General features: G+C 41.8%; 1 protein-coding gene across 5 annotated transcripts in view; it reads right to left on the reverse strand.

Annotated features, from left to right (window-relative positions):
- Positions 1-22,164, reverse strand: part of lnx1 (ligand of numb-protein X 1) — a 38,945-nt gene that overhangs the window by 9,414 nt on the left and 7,367 nt on the right. For 3 of the 5 annotated variants that reach the window (XM_058073459.1, XM_058073460.1, XM_058073461.1), the window contains exons 4-5: positions 4,545-4,798; positions 2,188-2,319 (exon numbers count right to left, since the gene is read on the reverse strand). In XM_058073459.1, the coding sequence (XP_057929442.1) occupies positions 2,188-2,319; positions 4,545-4,798 (386 nt within the window). Of the gene's footprint in view, positions 1-2,187; positions 2,320-4,544; positions 4,799-18,681; positions 18,849-22,164 lie in introns of those variants that run through there. The other 2 variants (XM_058073463.1, XM_058073462.1) reach the window with 2 other exon arrangements.

Consider the following 22,164-nt stretch of genomic DNA (forward strand, 5'->3'; position numbering starts at 1 on the left):
ACAAAAGAGGAGGCGGCCAGCGTTAATTTGAAGGGTTAGAGCATTTCCAAACTCTGATTGGAGAAAAATGTAAAATCCATCTTTCTACAATACGTGCAACATTTCAAATATGGACTTGATTGGCATTCGATTGTCAACCTTTAAGGCAAAATGTTACACATTTGGAAGGACTTAGACACTGCAAAGTAATGGAAAGAAAATTAATCCAATTGAATTAATTTCCTGCCTCATTAAACCTAGACACACTTTTCCTGCAGTATGTTCCATTTCCAGTTTTATGGCTGTCAACACATTTTCCCCCTGTGGCATTGCTGGTATTGGTAGAATTCTGCATGCCAAAAAAAAAAAACCCACACAAACAACAAAATTACAAAGTACTTCTGCCTGTACATATATTCCATTTAGATGAATGAAAAGTCATCACAAATGTATTTATATTAATTTATATTACACAAATGCATGATGAAAGTGTGTTTGTTTTTTTTTTCAAGACTGTAGTGCAAATTTTTGCATACAACCGTAAATAAAATTTGTGGCACCCACTATGGGTTGTATTCAAAATGCTTTGAAGGATATCCTATTCGGTGTACATGTAATGCAAATGGTCAATTACTTGCCAAGTCCTGCACATGACCCTGCAATGTTTGCTTGATGGTGTTTGTTGCCGCTGCACGGTGACCGAGTGGTTAGCATGTTGGCCACACAGTCAGGAGATCGGGAAGACCTGGGTTTGATTCTCTGCTTGGACATCTCTGTGTGGAGTTTGCATGTTCTCCCCGTGCATGTGTAGGTTTTTCGCATGTACTCTGGTTTCCTCCCACATTCCAAAAACATGCTAGGTTAATTGACGACTCCAAATTGTCCATAGGTATGAATGTGAGTGTGAATGGTTGTTTGTCTATATGTGCCCTGTGATTGGCTGGCGACCAGTCCTCTCGCCCTAATGAGGATAAGCGGCATAGAAAACGGATGGATAGATGGTGTTTGTTACTTATAAATACCTTGTGGTGAGTTTGTCAGATAACAAATAACGTTTGAAATACTATACAGGTGCACCCTTGTGTATACAATAGTTCAGGAGTGTTAGAATTACACTTTGTGATCCTAATTCTTTCATTTTCATAAGGAGGACTGCTTTGAACCATTCTGCTCTATGCAGTTCCTCTTCACTTTCTGGTGGCCTTCAACAATCACAAGCAGTATTGCACGACTCCAAAAGTACACACACTTATAGGAAGTTGTTGTTATAGCTGATACATCCTATTCTTATGGAGGACTAATTTGGCCATCAGCCACGGCCCCTCAGTGACAGAAATGATTCATTCTTTGGTTTTGTTCCTTTTTTGCCACAGAAGAAAAATGTCTCCTCATCCCTCAGCGGGACACCCCGCTTGGTGTCGTCATATTCTGTTCTACTAACGCTGCACTTTCTTCACTCCAAAAGTCAATATTTTGTCAGATTGCTTGGAGGTGGGAGAACGTATCTAACAGCGGACGGGGCTCACACTGTTATGTAAGCCTTCATGCCCCCCCTCCCCCATTCACAGTATTCACTCTCTTATGTCCATTGTATCCATGTTAGTATCTGCATCCTTTCAATGAATGTTTAATTAGCCTCTCCAGTGATAATTTTTTCCCTGATCATTGGTCATCCTACGTTCCTACACAACATTTCCTCTTCCAACTCTATTTGGACGTTATGCTCTGTCACAGCAGTGCCACGGCCCTGTGTGCATATTAAGGTAATTATCACTGCAGCCTAATGGATCCAGCAGGTTGTGAACGCTGCTCTCCCAGGAGGCTCTTCCATCATTGTTGCGCAAAGTTGTTAACCTGTGACAGTAGGAGGAACGTGACGAGCCTCTTCATCCTGTGTGACGTCCGCTAACCCGTCCCTCCCTGTCCAAAAGCGCCTCAGGGCAACCGATCTCCCTCCTGATTTGTCTCTCACGATGCATCAGCGGTCTTATGCAATCTGCAGCTGAATTATTAAAGGAACATCTGCTTGCGCTTGGAGCCATGTCACCTTCCTTGTTCGGCTGGGGGAATGTCACAAATACACATGCACATTCTCTTTGGAAGCCTCTTTAGGGAACGATGGCAGGACAGCAGAGTTCATGCAGTCAAAGATCCAGCACAAGTGCACAACAAGCACAAACGTGCATTGATTCCAGACAGAATCCATACCTCCTTGTGGTACGCTGGAATTTCTGGCATTGTCCCTCTCTTCCGATGTCTCGTTGTTGACGGCTGTGCCACTCTTGGTCCTCCTGAGGACACTGAAGGCCCGGTTCAGCCTTCTAAAAGATCGGCTTCTCACTAGACAGAAAGAGAGCGAGAGACACCTTTTATAGAGCTCAGCATCAACATGTCTGGACATGTCTGACAGAACTGCAGTGGTCTGCTGAAGTTTTTCATCTGATTGGTCAGCCTTTGGTAATATTGGCAACCTGTATAAAGTTGTATACAGTACAATAATAGGGGTGTATTCTCAGAAAGGCATATTTTTGTGAGCTCTTTCAGAGAAAGATGAATTGATGTTAATTGAAGAACCAAAGAAGATGGAGGAAAACTCATGAAGTACATTTTGCTCACCAGGACATAAACATTGAAACATATTAGTCTACTGCAGGGGTCTCAAACTCAATTTACTTGGGGGCCACTGGAGCTTGGGTCTGGGTGAGGCTGGGCCGCATCAGGTTTTCCAAAAAAACCCCAAAAAACGCATTTATTAAAAACAGAACAATGAATAAACTTTGCTTTTGTTCCGATTTTCTACAAGAAAGGCTCTGATAAAACATTCCACTGTTCTCAAACATCTTAATTTTTATTTTTCTACACAAAATAAGATGAAAAATAAATAAACAAATCAAGAATAAAGAAAATCAATCAATCAATCAGTAATAAATAAATATAATAATAATAATAAAAGAAACCACATATAGTTGGTGGGTAGAGAAATTATTTCTTTCGGATTAAAATTAACAAAGCATTATTAGAGCCCTGTAGACATGACAAAACGACGACTATACGACTATAGTCACATTTATTTTCTTTTTATTTACAACATATTGCGCAACTGCAGGGTCTTGGGACACATGCTAACTCGCAAACTAGAGAGCTAGTGACCTAAACGGTAGCCTTCAAGTTATTTCCTTTAAACTTAAATAGCCAAAAACTTACCACTTCCACACGGATAGAGAGGATAACTATTAACAGTCATTTAACCTTTAACATGAACATTAATCAAACGTAATAATTTTTTCTGGGTACATGATACCATACAGCATCCATATCAAACGTGCTTGAGACCCCTGGTCTACTGTAATGCTAATCACTGGAAAAGGTGCTTTCTCTGCATCGCAAGACAAGGCTCCATACTTGAATTAATCAAAAATACAGTTTACATGCCTTGATTGGTGCTGCTGATTTGGGTTTCAACTACGGGGGCTCAGCCGGATGAAAGCAAAAGGCATTGTAACATGTCTTTCTGAGACTGAAATAGGTAAAATATAAACAAAACTGCATTAGCAATGGCTTACTAAAAAACATTGACGAAGCAGTATGTCCACACTGTGATGAAGCACACATCAGTCTTGTAATATTTACATTTTTCAATGTGAGTGCATCCATAAAGGTTATGATTAGATACAATGCATGCGTTGCCGGAGTCAGAATTTTTTTACTGGGGTGACCAAGATGAGACCATTACTCAAAAAGGGGTGGCGGTAAGTTGATATGTCCAGGTGGCCAGTGGGGTGCCCGGAGAGTGACCAATGGTGGCCACCACCGCATAGCTCTGCCGCTGAATGCATGTGGACTATTTTGCCAAAGTTGTGAGTCATCACAATGTGAGTTATGTTCAGCATCTTTTCAGCGTCTTGTATGCTTTAAGCTTGACTTGTTGAACTGCTCTCAACAAGCGTGTGTGATGCATCTGTTTCCATAAAGAGGAGCCGCTCGCGACCAGCAGCTCAACAATTAGCAAACCCAATCTGTGCTCATGGTTGCATAACGGCAGCATGATATAACACACCACAGATTGTCATGCCGATGTCCAGAAGGTGCTTCAAACTGGCCCTGAGGGACTCTTGTCTGGCTTTTCCTAGAGAATAGACAGACAGGATGAACCACAGCCATGGCTTCGGCGAGACTCTACAGCGCCATCCACCATCTTCCCTTGCACCCCCGCCCCCCTCTGGGACCTGAAGAGATGCAATGGCTCCTGACAGCCACATTATTCTTTAAAGGCTCCAGCAGCTCCTGGGTTTGGCAGCTTGTTCAGCATTAGTGACGCTCACGGTGGCAGTGGTTGCTGCTATCGAAAGTGCTGTGCGACGTCATTTGGTGTCCCCACTGACCGCAGGCTCACTTCATAAAGTGGCAGAAATGAGGCAGCTGTCGTCACAGAGTGGAAATGCATGCTAGCTCTGGCTATATTTAAAATGCTTCCCCTTTGACGACATAACGTGCTTTTGCTTTTGCAGCGAAAATTCCCTCTTCATGTTGAAATTGTACTCGTCCCCCACATGTGTGCAACTCACACTCACTCTTCTTGCTGCTGCAGCGTGCTGCCAGGCTGGTGGTGCTGCCCGACTGGCTGTGATCCTCCATGCTGGGGTCAAAGGCTGGGTTGACCAGGCCTGCCTCGTCCGCCAGCAGGGCAACAGCGGCAGAGGTGGGGCCGTCGCCGGGCAGCGTGGCGATGGTGAGCTCCGACGTGCTGTCGGTGCATTCGCCCTCCTGTGAGCGCCGCTTCCTGTCCGCCGAGAGGCCATAGTGAGAGGCGCCTTTACACCTGGGAAAAAAAAAAGGTGAGTCAGTGAGTCGCGATGACAACAGCATCATGTCGGGATGACTTCATGAACCTTTTGTAATGAACAAAGTGTCTAAGCAAGTTTGGCAGTCATGAACACTCGCTAAAAGTCAAAACATTCATGAGGCTGCCTGCTGGAAAAGGTCAAAGTGTGAGCAGATTTGATCATTTTCTCTGCAAACGTACACTGTTTGTGGCATGAATACAAAAGAATCACATTCATGCATGTTGTCCTTCCTGCCTCCCAAATACAACCAGCGGAACGCAAAGAGATGATTACCCAAGAGCAATCAAATAAGCTTTGTCTCACCATGTAAACAAATAGCATTTAAGGATAAAAAATTAACAACTAAACAAGTTTGAATGTAAGTAATGTAAAATGAATGTGCCATTAAAAAATAATTCAGAAATGATAATGTGCATATGAATGTATTTCTGATCTCTCACAATCATACTTTACAAGATACTACACCATGCACAAAATGCAAGTGTCACTAATTAAAAATATCATGCATCTTTCCTGCCCAGTTTTTACTTTATTTTAGCATAATTTTGTTTTATGAGGAGGTTATCTTTTAACTTGTGTGACAATTAGTAGGGGTTTTATGTGAGACCCAAATCACAAGAAAAGACGATGCATGAGATTGGGTCCACGAGAACGAGACAAGTTTTCAAAGTACAATGAAAACATATGACTGTACAGCAGACTTGTACCTGCAATGTCGCAAGACAATGTTTATTGTCCCACAAATTGATGATTTTCTTTTGTGAGACCAAATAAACCCATTCATCCATCTTCTATACCGCTAATCGTCTTAATTTCTCCACACACAAACTCCACTCTTTTGTTGTGTGCATGCCAAAGCATCTGTAGGAATGACAAAAGGTCTCACACTGTTGGCTATTGTTTAATGAAGCGTCTTGGTGCCGAACCAATGCACAGAGTGAATCCCATTCCTGCCTCTTTGGAGGCGAGAAATGAGAAAACAGACACACATTCTTCTGGCAATAGATGGAGGCTGGCTAAATTATTGACTTCATTGCCATTCATTGTGTGATTAATTAATTTATTATTGCAAGAGTTTTTTTTATGAACGAGAAATCTCATGACGTTTTAACAATTTTCAATGCGCTCACCCACAAAAGGGATCAAGCAAAAACAAGATAATAAAGGCCAGGAGAGACTAGATACTTGATTCCACACCAGTCCATATTTCTCAGGGAAAGGCCTACTTTAACTATGATACATACTTTTCAGTCACAGATCAGATCAGGGAGCATTACACAAAAGTCCAAAGTCGCAATCGATCCCCATCGAGCAGACGTGCTCTTACATTAGAGCGCCGTCCAGGCCGCCTGCCTCTGCCTACCCTGTGAGTTATTCCTGCTCATTCAGTTAGTAAATTGAATGCTATCAAGCATGTCTGCACAGCAACATGGAAGTTAACCCAGTAAAGTGGTTGAATAGAGCAATATGTCAATCCACTTCAGAGTGGAGGACACAGTACAGTCTTGTGTCTGCAGGGCACAGAGGCTTGCATGGCTGTACAAAAACATCTTAGTGGTCTTTACAGAGGCTGTTAGCATTTCTCTATTGTAGCTATGAGTATGCACATACAACCCTGCTTTGGGAACAGACGGATGTTTTTGATCCATCAGTATGTGGACGTTACCTATTACCTTAGGTTACGTATTTTCCTTAAAAAAAAAATTTTGTGGGCTATTTTGGGGAGTTTTCTGCCAGACCAAGGGACTGGTCTTACAGTAGAAACTACAAGTCAGTGAATTTTGCCCACATCACTGTCCATTCGTCCCTTCCAATTCAACAATGTACTCAACACAACACAGCCACTTTTGGCTTCCAGCTGCCACAATTACCATTTTCACAACCGAATGGGATACAAACGAGGGTCATTCACCCAAACAACTGTCCAAACTCCACTGTAAAGTCATTCTCCTGAAAAAGGTTACCAAAAGCATGTCATTGCAAGCAAAAATGAAAGTTGTTATTTCTAAAAGGTCAACTCATTTGCATGTAGTCTGTGCCGATTCAATTTTAGTTACATTGTGTGTAGACTACGTTGTGTATATTTAACAAGGTGTGACGTTTTGTCAGAGTTTGGTCAAACTGCATGAGGTGTTATTCATTCATTCATTTTCTACCGCTTATCCTCACGAGGGTCGTGGGGGTGCTGGAGCCTATCCCAGCTGTTTTCGGGCAAGAGGCGAGGTACACCCTGGACTGGTCACCAGCCAATCACAGGGCACATTTTTGACAAACAACCATTCACACTCACATTCATACCTCTGGACAATTTGGAGTCTGCAATTAACCTAGCATGTTTTTGGAATGTGGGAAGAAACCGGAGTACCTGGAGAAAACCCATGCATGCACGGGGAGAACATGAAAACTCCACACAGAGATGGCCTAGGGTGGAATTGAACTCGGGTCTCCTAGCTGTGAGGGCTGCACGCTAACCACACAGCCGCTGTGCAGTCTACATGAGTTGTTATACAATTTGTTTAACAGTCTTGCCGATCCTGTTCCGATCCTTTTTTTTTCCATCACAAAGATGATAGCGGATCTTCTCATTTTGCGGCCCAAAAGAGTGAAATCTTGATATATACCCAAGTATATATCTTCAGGATATATACTTGCGTGGTGCAATAGGCTTAGTTGACATGGATGGTTGCAGAAACTGTCTCTTTATATTATATATATGTACGTATATTGACTACATCCCTCAGGATCAATGTTCCCCTTAAAGTGTCTGAGCACACACAACCACAGCACGTTCTCATTTGAATAAGAAAAATGTAAACGTAGTTTTGTCTTCAAAAGGTACCGTGACAACTATCAGGGGCAGAGAGAATATATTTAGAGCTGTCACTGTCGACAAAACTAACAGGAAAGTAGAAGAAGTAGCTTTTGTTTGGTGTGAAAATTATTTATTAAAAGCTTAAGTAGGAGAGTTGCCTTTTAAGCAGTAGCAATATTGGTGTCATAAGTCTGGGTATTATTTTAAGGACGCATCCCGTCTCAAGGGAAGCATGACTGACAACCATGTTGGATGCTTCAGAGATGCTTCAGAGATGCTTCAACGCTTGCCAGTCACTTTCACACAGTCAATATTCTTGGTTATTTTCTGCAAAATAAACATCTTTTAGTGCCGCAAACATCACCCTTCCCTCTGGGCAGATCAGTGGATGCTCGTTAGCGCTGTAGCCTTGTTATCGTATCATCCCTTGGATCTGTGGTGAGATAAGGCGCAAAGATGCCAAAGCATCCCCGCCACAAACAACCCCCCCCTTGCTTTCCTCCTCTCCCTCCCTGGTCTCCAGTGCTGTCACAATTACCCACAATGCTCTTGGGGACGTGCCGAGGCATCCCTGGATGCGACACAAACAGCCGTGTTCTTGTGATGCGGAATAAACACCGGCTCACAACTCATCAAAGCCTGTGAGACTCTCCAATCCTCTTTAGGGGTGAGTGGATTATCCGTCCTAACCCAAATATTCTCTCTGCCTCGCTCTCGCCGCTCCCTGACTGACGCCCAGCAACATATCGCAAATTACCCCCCGGGGCTGCGGTGACCACTGCAGGTCATATGGGTTGCAACTTTGGGTTGTGCACTTTTCAAATTGCGGCTTTTCAGCTTTTCATAACATCATGAAGAGGCTTTGCTACACATCTGAAAATACAACTGGGAGCTCTGCCAACTATCTGAGTCAGATGTGGGAGCTGTAAGTTTCATCATTTTGTTTTTCTTCAGCAAATATTTTTTTTGCTGATATTGGCCCGATATCCAACATCTATGTTGGATCAGGACATCCCTAGTTATGTTATTGTATATGCTATATGGCATCTATTATGTTGGACATATGTCTCATAGGCACGAGGCCTGGGATAATGAATAAATGAAATGCCAGTGCAGAGACCTCAGTATTGGATTAATAAGGTCATATTTCCTAGTTCTAGTCAGGATTGGAGCAGCAGCATTCTGTATATACAGCTCGTTTATTGAGCTTGGTAGGAAGGCCGTTACAGTCGTCTAAGCCTGCTGGTGACAAAGACATGGATTAGTCTCTTGAATCTGGTTTACTATTCCCTTGAGTTTGGCATTTTTTTAGGGGGTAAAAAGCTGATTTGATTTGATTTATAGTTTCTTTGTCTCGTGGGTGGAGAGGGCGCCAGTAGCACATGTAACGTAAATTATTTTAGTAGAGTGCGATATTGTCATATTGTAACATTAAAATCTCATCTCATCACATTCTCATAGACCCAATCTTGTGTATCGTCTCGTCTCGTGCTTTGTGACACCCTTGTAAAAAGTACATAAAGTGCACAATAGCACTTATTGAAGACACACACACTGTTGGACAAACACAATCATGGATAAACACAGCTTACTGTGTAGAGCTTATTAAAAGCACTTTTATAATGTCTTAATTCCAGAATCAAGGCTAGATTTTGGACAACACACTTCCATACACCATTGTGGGACCTCTGAGGCTCATTTGGTAAAAAAAAAAAATAGTAGTGTATGATGGATAGCAGGATGGATGGATGGATAGACGTCCCATCCTGCCCAGATAGATAGATAATCTCCATGTGAAATTGCAATTTAACAAAAAAAAAACACTGTTGTCTCATGAATGGATTTCATATGATCTCATTTCTAGCATACAAATCCTCTAAAACCTTGACTGTCGTATCACTCAGCTGATCAGCCTTATTGACCAGGAAATGGCCAGATGTTGTTGACACTGACAGACAATTTTCTGAAGCTCTCAAAAAAAACACACACTCCAGCGACATCTGACACATACAAAGCTGTGGAAAAACAAACAAAAAAGAGCATCTGCAGTTTCTGCCAGCCCGTGAGGCTGCCTGCAGGTATTTCTTACTGAAAAATGTGAGGTAAACATGACAAGAGAAGATGAAACGGAAACGATAAGAATGGAGAAATAAGCACCATCTTAGGCACACGCATCTAACCTCAGGTAACAACTACAAGATGGGATGGCAATGACAACATCCGGAAGCAACAACACTGCAGTATATTTAAACCTTGGATAGGCATTTTTCCATGACTTCTGTTTATTTGTCCATAAACCATGATCAAACTGTTTTAAAATTGTGTTATAGGATTTATTGCATTTAACATGCTTACTGTTGTGAAGTAAAATACGGCCCATTCAACTATTCCATCTACCTCCATCTAAATATTTACGACAGATTGTGTCATACGGGGGAATAGTTTGCCACAGACAGTAGATAGAATATCATCAGTAATGTCCAAATATGTATTCTTAGGTATGAATAATGTTTTGATTCAGCCCAGCTTATGGAACATTGAACATCTGAGTTATGCCTGAGTTATGAATAACAAAGAAACAGCTGATTACGTTTCTGAACATCCAGTTTGCGTCTCCGCCCATTGCAGAATCACAACAATCATAGCTACTGGACGATCCACAGTAATTACAATATATTTGAAACAGGATTATGAGAGAATACTATTATTTTGAAGTACTACCACACAACGGAACTTGGTACTCCCCTGCAGGAGCAGGAGCGTGACGATGAGCAGGCTGCCGACATGAAATATGTGAGCATATAACATGTCATGGCTGTGAAAACATGAATAACACTGGGGAACAATATTTTTTCAACTTTCTGTTGCATTGGATTTTTTAACTGATTCTGAATGATTTTTAGGTGCTGATTTCAAATCTGAAATTAGTTTTTCTCCATAAGCTCTAGTTTTCATGCAATTTGAGATAGATGAAATAGTCTAAATATATGAACTTACGTAACCCAAATCTATGCGTTTTGAGATTATATACATAGATTCCATTCCTGTTCCAGTTTTCAAAGGTTTGCCTTCATTAAACGATAAAGACATTGGACATGATACAAACGAGGAAGACAGTTGTGACAATGAATTGCCAGAAACTGAGTGGGAACAATCCGAGGAATGTTCTTCAGAGACTGAATCTCCCCCAGTCCCCAAGCCTCTTCACCAAACTGAACTGAATGACTTAGTTCGGGATTTAGGTCTTTCAAAGAAAGCAGCTGAGCTTTTGGCATCAAGATTACAAGGCAAAAATCTTGTTGATCACACTGTTAAAGTGTCATATTACAGAAAGCGCGACCAGCTTTTTGTGACCTTCTTTTCTGAAGACAGACAGTTTGTTTACTGCCATGATATCCCAGGTCTTCTCAAAGAACTGGGTGTTCCTCACTATGATCCAACTGAATGGCGGCTCTTTATAGACAGTTCTAAACGCAGTCTCAAGTGTGTTCTTTTGCATAATGGCAATGTTTACGGGGCAGTGCCTGTAGGTCATTCAGTTCATCTGCGGGAAGACTATGATGACATCAGAATGGTCATGGAATTCTTAAAATATCGTGAGCACAACTGGATCATTTGTGTAGACTTGAAAATGGTAAACTTCCTTCTTGGTCAACAGAAAGGTTTCACCAAGTTTCCATGTTTCCTCTGCATGTGGGACAGTTGAGCACGAGACAGACACTGGGTCCAGAAGGACTGGCCTGTTCGTGAAACCCTTGAAGCAGGCATGCCAAATATCACACATGACCCAATTGTTGACAGAGATAGGATCATCTTTCCTCCTCTGCACATCAAACTAGGTTTGATGAAACAATTTGTCAAGGCACTGGATACCGAAGGTGAATGTTGTCGTTCGAGAAGATCAAAGCAGGTGTGTTTGATGGCCCACAGATTCGAACCCTCATTCGTGATGATCAGTTTGTTGCCAAGATGACCGCCTTGGAGAGGGCAGCATGGTTATCCTTTGTGGCAGTCGCTTAGAACTTCCTTGGAAACAACAAGGCAGAGAACTACAATGAACTTGTGAACAGAATGCTCCTCGCTTTTCGTGCTCTCAGGTGCAACATGAGCATCAAGCTTCATTTCTTGAACAGCCACCTTGACCAGTTCCCTGAAAACCTGGGGGCTGTGAGTGACGGACAAGGAGAGCGGTTCCACCAAGACCTAAAGATCATGGAAGAACGCTACCAAGGTCGCTGGGACAAAAGTATGATGGCCGACTACTGCTGGAGTATTAAACGAGATTGCCCAGATGAAGTGTACAAACGCAAAAGTTACAAACGCAAATTCCTGCCTGACTAAAATACTGTACTGACAGAAAGTGATAAGCGTTATTAGCTGTGATTGACTCTTATCTGAAGAACGTTGTAAATTATGCTTATTTCACGTTGCGATAAAGACTGTTTTCTGAGAAACGCTTCCAGAAAAACATATGGCACTTCTAACAATGGTGTACTTTAATCTAAAATCACATTTTAATGTTCTGTTTCTTTTGCCTTGTTAAATATACTGATTTGTGGCTGACATTGCAATATCATATAATAATGCTCGATTTTTTTCTATTTTTAATAAAAATTAAAGATTGCATAAAATCTGTAGCTTGCAGAAAAAAACTAACTTCAGATTTGAACTCAGCACACTTAAATTGACTAAAAACAAGTCTTACTTTAAATGCAACATTTTGAGTGTTCCCCAGTGTAATTTATCCTATTGTAATGTCACATATGATAAGGTCAGTTGCTGGAGGAGGATGAGCTGTGTTTGTACACAAAGAAAATTTTTCACCCGAGGGACAATGAAAATGGTAAAACAAACAACAACAGCAGAGTAACACATGAAAACTGCCAATGTCTAGCCAAAGCTGGCTATCGGAAATTTTGTTCAAGGGAACATCTGACACCATCTGTCAAAGTCTGGATACCAGCCTTAAATGGTGATGTGAAACAAAACGTAGGCAGATGGAAAATCAATCCATCCTTTTGTCGAGGGATCTGTCGTATCCCATATTGATTGTATTTTTTTTTAGTATTTGGGACTCATGTGTTGGGAATTCAAGATTTCTTCTCAAGAGCAAGGTAAACACTGCTTATTTTTTTTGGTATGATTTGTAGGCTCCAGCACACCCCCTGATCCTCGTGAGGATAAGCGGCATCAAAAATGGATGGACGGATGGATGGGCTATGACAAGAACTACTTGGACTCATCTATCTTGACTAGTTCTCATTCCCTCCAACTCTATGTATTTCCGAATGTATTGCTATTCACTGTTGGATGCCCTGAGAGAAAGCTCAGGGGAAAAAGAAGCAAAACACAAATTCCATTACAGGTAGCCATTAAAAAGCTGCCTTCATTGGAATAGTATATTAGTTAGTCCCTTTTCCTGTACTTGGGCCACATGCCAAATGCATAAAGTTGCATTGCAAGTGAGGGAATGTCCACCAGGGAGTGAGCGGCGGCACATAAAGGCTAGAGTAATCCAGTTAATGGCGAATTAGAGAGGTGTTAATCAGGCAATGGTGTGTTGACTGGATCCACCTGATGCCCACGTTCATCCCATCAGCCGCACGAGGAGGCAGCACTGGGGGGATGAGATCTTTTTAGGGCCAGATTAGAGATAGCGACATGGCAGGGGTGTGACCTCCTACAGAAACTAAAAGTGAACAGCAGCTGATAAAAAAACACGTTGAAGCCTCTTTTGTTTTGCTGCCATTGAACCGTGCTCAGCAGGTTCCATGTGCTTGCCGCACCAAACTGAGTCATGGCTTTCCCACAAAATCAATATGTACCATCATAAGAGGGAATGATCACAGGGAGGGAGGCTGTTATGGAGGTAGAGTCACCTTACAAGCAACCAGTCAAATACTCACAGTGTACTTTGGAGAATTACAAACAAAAAAAATGTGACATTGTAGTATCCTGCCAATGACATATGCTATGTGAACCACAACATTATGAATGGCTATTCTGTACAGCCTCAACATTGTAATGTCAAGGATTGAAAGAATGTTGCTGTCCTCCCAGTCCGGTGACATTTTGTTGTTGAGCAATGTCCAGCAGCTCTGTCCTTCAGGTAAAACTACAGATGTCATCCTAAATTGTTATGCTGGGTCATCCCATGTTTATCACGGTTAATTGTTTCAAGACCCAAATTGTGAATTTCCGTGAAGTACCATTCAATATTAATACATTTTTTTAAAGTTTTTGTAGGTAGAGCATTATTAGAGCCATGTAGACATGATATAACACATGACAGTCACCTTTACCTCCTATTATACTTTGTTTACAACACATTTCGCAACACTTCTGTGCAGGCTATGGGATCACTGCAGGGAAACAAGAGACAGACACTGCTTAAACCACGCTGCCGAGCTAACTAGTTAGCCTTCAATATTGTTTATCCTAAACTTAAGGAAGGGTTTCTAATGGAGTGGGGAAGAAGGACAAAGATTTCACAAATGTACCACTTCCACACAGACTAGGAGGAAAACTTATTTTTACTATATTATGTTGGTCTTCCAGTGGCTGATTCCATGCAGAGATTGTCTTCTGCAACACTATATGACACAAAAGTGACACAAAACCTTTATGGTAGTGACACCATCACTCGCCAGGTTATTATGAGTGGCTCTTTAAGGGTCAAAGAATATGTGCTTTCACGTATTTTCTTGTAATAGCTGTTGAATTCAGACTTTAGGCGTCTTTATAATGACCACAAAATAGCATAGAGGATGGCCACACTGTTTCAGTGGAGATATGCTTGGTAAATGAAGCAGTGTACAATTTCAATGTTGCCAGTCAAAAATAAAATATCCATAGTTGATTGACTCAATTTATTCTCTTTTATGTTAAGCAGGACAGATTTCTATTTAATAAAGATATTAAATTGTATTATTTTATCTTAAAAATAATGATTGATTATTTGAGGTAAACATATACTGTATATTCATATTATTCCAAAGAATGCATCAAATTAAATTCAGGTTTGTGTCAAATTATACAAAAATAGTTATAAAAATAAAGGCAAAAAGACAATCTTCCCAAAGGTTTGTATTTTTTAAAAATATGCTGCTACTGTACCAAATTGTATCACTTGGTGGAAATGATGCTTTTTGATGTAGCTTTTACGGAACTCTTGTAATCCTCTCTGCAGTACAAAGAAAAGAACCATGAAGAGGGAACGCTCACTGCTGTCCCACATTTGGCCTCCATCTCTTCTGTCTTTGTGCCTCGATGGCCCCCAGGCAGTGTCCTGCTTTACCAACCTCCACCCTCCACGTGCTGACAGGTAGCCCCGGTGAGCCCTAACCCAAAGCCTTGGCGCTCAGCGGGAGGTAGGGAGAGGAGGCAGCTCGCGTGAGGAGGATTAACAACACGCTGCTCACTGCTGTCACTTACACTCTGCTGACGATTAGCCAAAAGAAGTGAGCAAAAGGCCCGAAGAGGCGGGTCAACAGATTGGTTAAATGATGCAGAGTATGAAAGGCAGCTGCATTGCGAAATTAAGAATAAAAACACACCTTCTATAATGCACCCGAGCTCAATACATGAGTCTTGGCATGCCCACACTAATGCTTGTTCACCTTGATGCATGTCTACCTCCAGAAGAGATGTTTCCGACATGAGAGCTGGGGTAAAAAAGAACTCTGACACTCACTTCCACACATGAATGAGTCAATGCAGCATGTGAAATTCAGATGCTCTCTACTTGACGATTATTTTCTTAATCGATTAATCTGAAGCCACGGACCAAATCATTATGAATCAAATGCAAAAAGGTGGTGATTTGGTCTGCAACATGTCAGGAAAGAGGCAAACAAGGCAGTCACTGTTTACCAAAGCTGATGTGTGTGACTATCTTGTTTTGCCTCAAACACAGAGAGAATAGGTCTGCTTTCATTGCCAGCCGAGGAAAATAAAATATTCACATGTGAGAGGCTGGAATACGACTATCTGTACAATGTTAAATCAAATCCGAAATTAATTTGTTGATTAATTAGATAATTAATTAGTCATCTATTTATCCTGAATTCTTGCAGCTCTCTTCTCAACAACACGTACTGTGAGCATGTTGGATAGTTTCACTGCTTCGTCCTATTTGTGCCCTGAAATTAATAATTTAAATTGCAGACAACAATGTGTCACTGTGTCACATATAGAGAAATTATACAAATATTTTTACATGACTGTAAATGCCATTTGTGGTGCCATCTACAGTATGGGTTGTGTTCCAAATGCTGTTAAATACGTGTAATCCATCACTCGACAATGGTTAATGCATTATGGACAATGGTTAATGCATTATGGACAATTAGTTTTTTGATGGTTTTTCACGGCATGTCAGCACCCCCCCCCCTCCCCCCCGAGATTTCATGGTGTTTGGCCAAACACAAGGTTACTGTGGGTGTGCCTTGAGATGCCTGACAGGGGTCAAACCATCGGGGTTGATCAGAACGCCATCATTTGGTGTATTTGTCCGGAAAATACTAACACATGCAACAAAGAAGGGGTACATGGCTTTGTTTGGCTGCTAGATTATTATGACATTGAATGGACCAAAGATTAAAGCAAATCAATATCTTATTTATCCTAGTAGAAACTCAATTCCAAAGATTACCATAAAAGCCCAACAAAAGTCCAGTTTGCCAAGAGAAGAAGTCATGAAATACTGTCTGTGGATTGGTACCCAGCTACCTTCCTAGTCGCTAATCCTGTTAGGATACAGAAGATGCTCCCGATGATCAAACGCCCTGCAGATGTGAGCTGAAAGGTCGGCTTCAGCGAGGCTAATTGTAGCATTTAAGAGGTGCTGGCGTCAAGGAGAAGTCAGACTTCGATTCAATGGGTTAAAGTCCATTTCAGCATTGTGGGAAGACAAAAGTGTAGACCATTGTAAACTGTCTGTAATATAAAAGTTGCTGCACTTTTTTAAATGATTTCTTTTACTCAGAGTTCCAGAAGATCAGGCGTCAAGCCATCTTTGCTCATCCAAAATTCACAAGTCATCCCGGCTCTGATACTACCTGGAATATAAAGGGGATGACTTCTTCCCCCAGTCTGCATCAATGCATCGATCTATTGATTTATTTCAAATTGGTTACCGAGTGCTTATGTAATCCTGCTAACTGACTGACAAACAGAAATGCCAACAAACCTCTTACCTTACATGCTTGTCAGGTAAACAGCAGGTACCTATGCCCTAGCTGTCTTTCTATTGGCTGGTGCTTCAAATGAGTTCTCCCCAATTCTATGGCCGCCTATTGCTACGCTAGAGTATCGCACACTGCATGCACATCAGTATAAGCCCCAACACATACACACTTGCCGATGAAAGGCAAAACGACAAAAGACGAGCGGACAGCCGGGACGGCACTGCTGTCAGCTTCGGCTGATGAAGAAAAATGGAGCGCGGCTGCTCTCCAGCCAGCCAGAAAAACACTGCATTTGTCTGTCATGTCATAATCGGCAAAAATCATCACAGGCTTTCTCTAGCTGACTTCTTTGCCCGAAGCTGGCCCTGGATTAAATCGACCCACACAGACATGGGCGCCATGGAAGGCAGGCATCCGTATGTATGGCCAGATGGAGGGCAAACACAGGAAGTGACCTTATAGCCTCCTGTCTCCTCTCATTTGTCCTCCATTCCAGGCTTTTCCAAACTACACTCCATCCCTTCTATTGGTCTCACAAATATAGTCTGCAAAGGACCTCTTGCAGCACCAAGATCAGAGTCTCACACAAAATAATGTCTACTGTCATGCCTTTTCCCAAAAATCACAATGGGACATCTGGAGTGGGAAGAAGGTCCTAATTAACCACACTGGAACAAGAGAGAGTCCAGAACAACGGCACCATGATGGGATGCATCATGCTGGTAGACAAGTAGATTTTTGTCATCTAATCAGTCATCCAATAAAACCATTCATTTTCTATGCTGCTTATCCTCACTAGGGTCGTGGGGGTATGCTGGAGCCTATCCCAGCTGGCTTTGAGCGAGAGGTTCCCTTGCTGCTGATTAAAATAATAATAGTAATAATAGTGTTGTGATGTGCTTTCCCCCAACGTATCATGCTTACAGACTTGAGAGTGTAGTCAAAATGGACGCCATGTGATGTAAATGACAAGTAATGATTCATTCATTCATTCATTTTCTACCGCTTATCCTCACAAGGGTCGCGGGGGTGCTGGAGCCTATCCCAGCTGTCTTCGAGCGAGAGGCGGGGTACACCCTGGACTGGTCGCTGGCCAATCACAGGGCAGCAAGTAATGATGATAATTCAAATTAATGAGAACCAAATAAAAGCGTGTTATGGCCATTTATCAAAATTCTAAATTTACGAAAGTATTAAAGTTTAAAAACAAGACATTTCTGGGTTTCAATTTGTGAATTTCAAGAGCATCAGGCAGAACAATGGCAATAACGTTGAACTCATCTTCATCCATAATTTTTTTGCTCTTGTTTTAAAGCCTTTTCAAGATGGTTTTTCAGAATTTTAGCACTTTTTGAGGTCAGTTGTTGTCATACTACCAAAATCTACTTTTAAAATGTGTCACCTTTCTACAGGTAGACCTTGCTAGCTTGAATTATAATACATTTTTGCATATATTACCCAAACCTACAAAACCAAACAATGTAAGTTTTGCTCTCATGGCAACGATCTTACTTTGAGATATGCTTAAAAAGAATACAATAACTTTTCATCACCAAATAAACAACATCAAGTGTGAGGGCGAAAGTCACTACTAAGCCACATGCATGTTGTTTAATGCCTCATACGGGTGGATACGACTTTAAGTGGCTGCTGCAGCATCCAAACAGCACATCTATGTGCTCCGGTTCTACAGTCCAGTAACTGTCATTGTGTATGGACACATATGGGAGGTGGGCTGGATGGGTGGGGGGTGTAATCCCAATGTAAACAATGTCGTCCACAGATATGGATGATGTCGTGGAGATGGAATGGTGATACATATGATGAGGTGGGGGAGGTGCTGATGTTATGTACTCACAGCTCTGAATAGAGGATGTGCAGGTTGCCCAAATTATCAGTGTAGTTGGCCGGGCTGAGCCAAGGCAGCACCAACAGCAGCAGTGCCTTCATGGTCGCCTCCTTTCGCCTCGCAGCACTGCTCAAGCTCCCTCCTCGTCTTCTTCTACTACTCCCCCCTCCACAACAACCACCCTCCTGCACACCCCCTCCTCCTCCTCGTCCTCTTCCACCTCCACTCTACTTTATGTCAGACCCCCCCACCCTACCTCCCACCCCCTGCCTCCTTCTGGGACGAATCCTTCCGACCCGTCCGTGCCCACCCCCCCTCTGGCGCTGTCTCCAGAGGTTTCTCCTCTGCCTTGGAGGTCGTCAGAAGAAGATGATGAAGAAGAAGAAGGGCGGGTGCAGAGGAGACGTCCCGCTGTGGCACAGGAGGAAGAGGAGAAAGTGCAAAAGGAGTAAGAAGAACAAGGTGGCACATTTGGACCACAATCGGAGATGTGCAGCCCCTTTAATCTGCTCTGGGCAGTGGCCAGCTGTAAGAGGATTTGCGCTCGTATGCGTGTGTGTGCATGTCTGCCTCCCTCGGTGTGCGTGTGTGTGTGTCGGAGAGAGAAGAGCGCATGCAGGCTGTGACTTATACTGCAGCAGAAACCAATGAGGAGGAGGGGTGATGGAGGAGGAGGAGGGGAAAGAGAGAGATGGAGTGGACCAAACTGAAGCAGGAGGGGAGGGGAAATACCTGCCGCTCTTGTGATTGGCTCTTTCTTCACACTCACACACACACATGCATGCACGCACACACACACACATGTACAACCTCTGCATTGGCCTCCCCTGTACGTTACAATCCATTGGCCATAAAGGAGAGGAGAAGAGGAGAGAAATAACCTCTCTTCTTCATCAATGGGCTTTGTAGCAGATTGGTGTGATCACCGCAACACAAGAACATGCTTAAATTCATGGAAGAAAAAAGACAGGAAAAGAGCAAAACACACAGTAGAGAGAGCCAATAATGAAAACAGTGGCGACGGCTGGTCTTAGCATGCTGATTTAAAGATCCCCTTTTATGCATAAGTGACTTTATAGTGATGTTAACACTACAGTAATTTACAGTAATTTGTGTCCCTCAACACTGTTCATGAAAACCATACGTGAGAAAAATCTATCATCTATGTCACTTGATTTAGGATTTGTGGGCTTCCATGACATCATGCAGAAAAACCTCCTTCGTCATGAATATTACTGCCTCTGATGATATTACTGCATATCATTTTTATTAGAAATAAAGCAAATTGTACACTCAACTGCTAACAGTGTTATTTTACTGACATGCTTCTTTAATTTTGAACTTTAAAAAACTTTTTTAAAATGTATTTTAATGTAAAAGTAATATTCCTTTAGCTTTTTCATTCATAATTTATATGCATTTCGGATAGTTTTATGTATGTACAACTATAATTATGAAACAATAACAACAACATTTTTGAGAGTCAACAGCTGCTGACATGAGACAGGTGACGTAACTTTCAGTTATGGTTGCCACTCTTTGTTCGCGAGCTAATAGGATGCTAACAGTGGACGTTTTCTAAGAAGACAGATGGACTCATGCAAGTGTATTAAAATAACACAACAAGATGCGCACTATAGTGTACGCTAAGCAAACCGCGGCAAAATTGTGGCGTAAATTGTGGCCAAGCATGAGACTAACCTGGGAGTACGCTAACCAAGGTTCCACTGTATAGAACATCAGTACAATGCTTTGATGACATGAGTTGTGCAGAAACATATACATGTGCACGTGGCCTCATTGTGATGCATATATTGCTTCTGTATAGTATATGGTGATGTATGTGCTAATTTGTGGTCTTTTTTTCGCTATAAATCTACAGCAATAGGTTTATTTTATGAGCTGTTAAATATTATACATTTTCATTTATTTTCACACTTTTTATCTCCTTTAGTGCCTGCAACCAAGCAGAAAGGCACTGGGCATTAGCTGGTGTAAATAAGTCCAAAGGGGTTCATTGTGCATGCATGGACATACTTTGGTTACAGGCTGAAGTTGTCGTCGTGCGCACTGCTGCGATGGCATACATTTTCCTACCCTATTTGAATAGTCCACAGGGCAGGCAGGAAATGAGATTAAATTGTGTCAGGATGCAGTTTGCATGAAAAAAAAAGTCTGGCCCCTGAGGATTCGATTAATACATTTTTTTTCATTACCTCTCTGAAAAACACACTCATGGCTACTCACCCCTCCATTTTCCCTTTTCATTTGCCCACCCACAGCAGCCAATTTGTCATCTAATTCATCACAGCTTCACTGTAGTAATCATCCAGACCTCATTTTAACCTAAAGCGCACACATAATGTACTCACACAGTCAGGGAAACACAATTTGGGCCTGTATTTGTTCAATTTTAACCATGTGAGATGATTGGAAATGACTAATTACCACATTGCAGAAATTATTGAGATGCAATGCAAATGCTGTATCAAAAACGCTACCTACTGTATATAAAAGTCCATAATTCAATTTTTCTGGGGAATGGTAAACAGTACTATATCATACTGAAAGCTATGACCCACACATGTAGCTGAGTAAAATATTAGAAATACCTCCCACTATGACACAGTATGTGGCTTTTCACAGAAAAAAGAGGATTATTTTCTTTATGAAGGCAGCTTTTTTGATAGAGTGTTTGGCGTAGATGTGGTGTACCTAATGAAACGTCGGATTGAAGCGTGCACAGAGAGGGTGGCGAGTGCTTCACACCCTGACTGAATTCCATGCAAGTCATGACACGATCCGGTAAAACCGGAGAAAAAAAAAAAAAAGAGACCCTTGATTAACAAGGACTCTATTTTGCATTGGATTGCGGCTGTCTGTGCCCTGAATAAAAAAAAAAATTCAACGAGTGTGAAAGCAGCTATGGCCAGATGGCGCGACAGTCTCGGCCATGACAACACTTGACCTGCTGCCAGATTGCGGTCACGGGTCGGACAGAGATATAGCAGATTCATAGTGGAGTCATATAGAGGAGCATCTTTTCCATTCCAATTCCGAGTACAATGTGAGAATGCGCTGTTCCTCCCAGAAGCAACGCTTTAGTGATGTACCACTTTCGAGTCATGTCTCTTGTGACTTTACTAATTTCTTGCTGTCCAAGATATGCAAAATGATGAATTAGATACAAAACAGTGGCAAAACTTTAAAACCCTCAAATCCCCCAAAGTTGCACAAAGACCTGAGCATAAACTGACAAATGTCATCAAACTGCATCATAGATTACAAGACTTTTTTTTTGCTCTACCTTTTTGTAAAATTTTGTAAAGTTTAACATTATACCAGAAGGTTAGCTGTATGAAACCTCATTTGTCACTAAAAAGTGTTTAAGTTGTGTTTTGTCCTTATTGTTTTAAGTTAACAGTGGTTAACTTATTTTCACACTTGTATGGTCGTGAATAATGCAACTCAATACGTTGTCTGTACAGTTAA

This window comes from Doryrhamphus excisus, chromosome 5 (assembly GCF_030265055.1).
Source record: "Doryrhamphus excisus isolate RoL2022-K1 chromosome 5, RoL_Dexc_1.0, whole genome shotgun sequence".
Classification (NCBI taxonomy): domain Eukaryota; kingdom Metazoa; phylum Chordata; class Actinopteri; order Syngnathiformes; family Syngnathidae; genus Doryrhamphus; species Doryrhamphus excisus.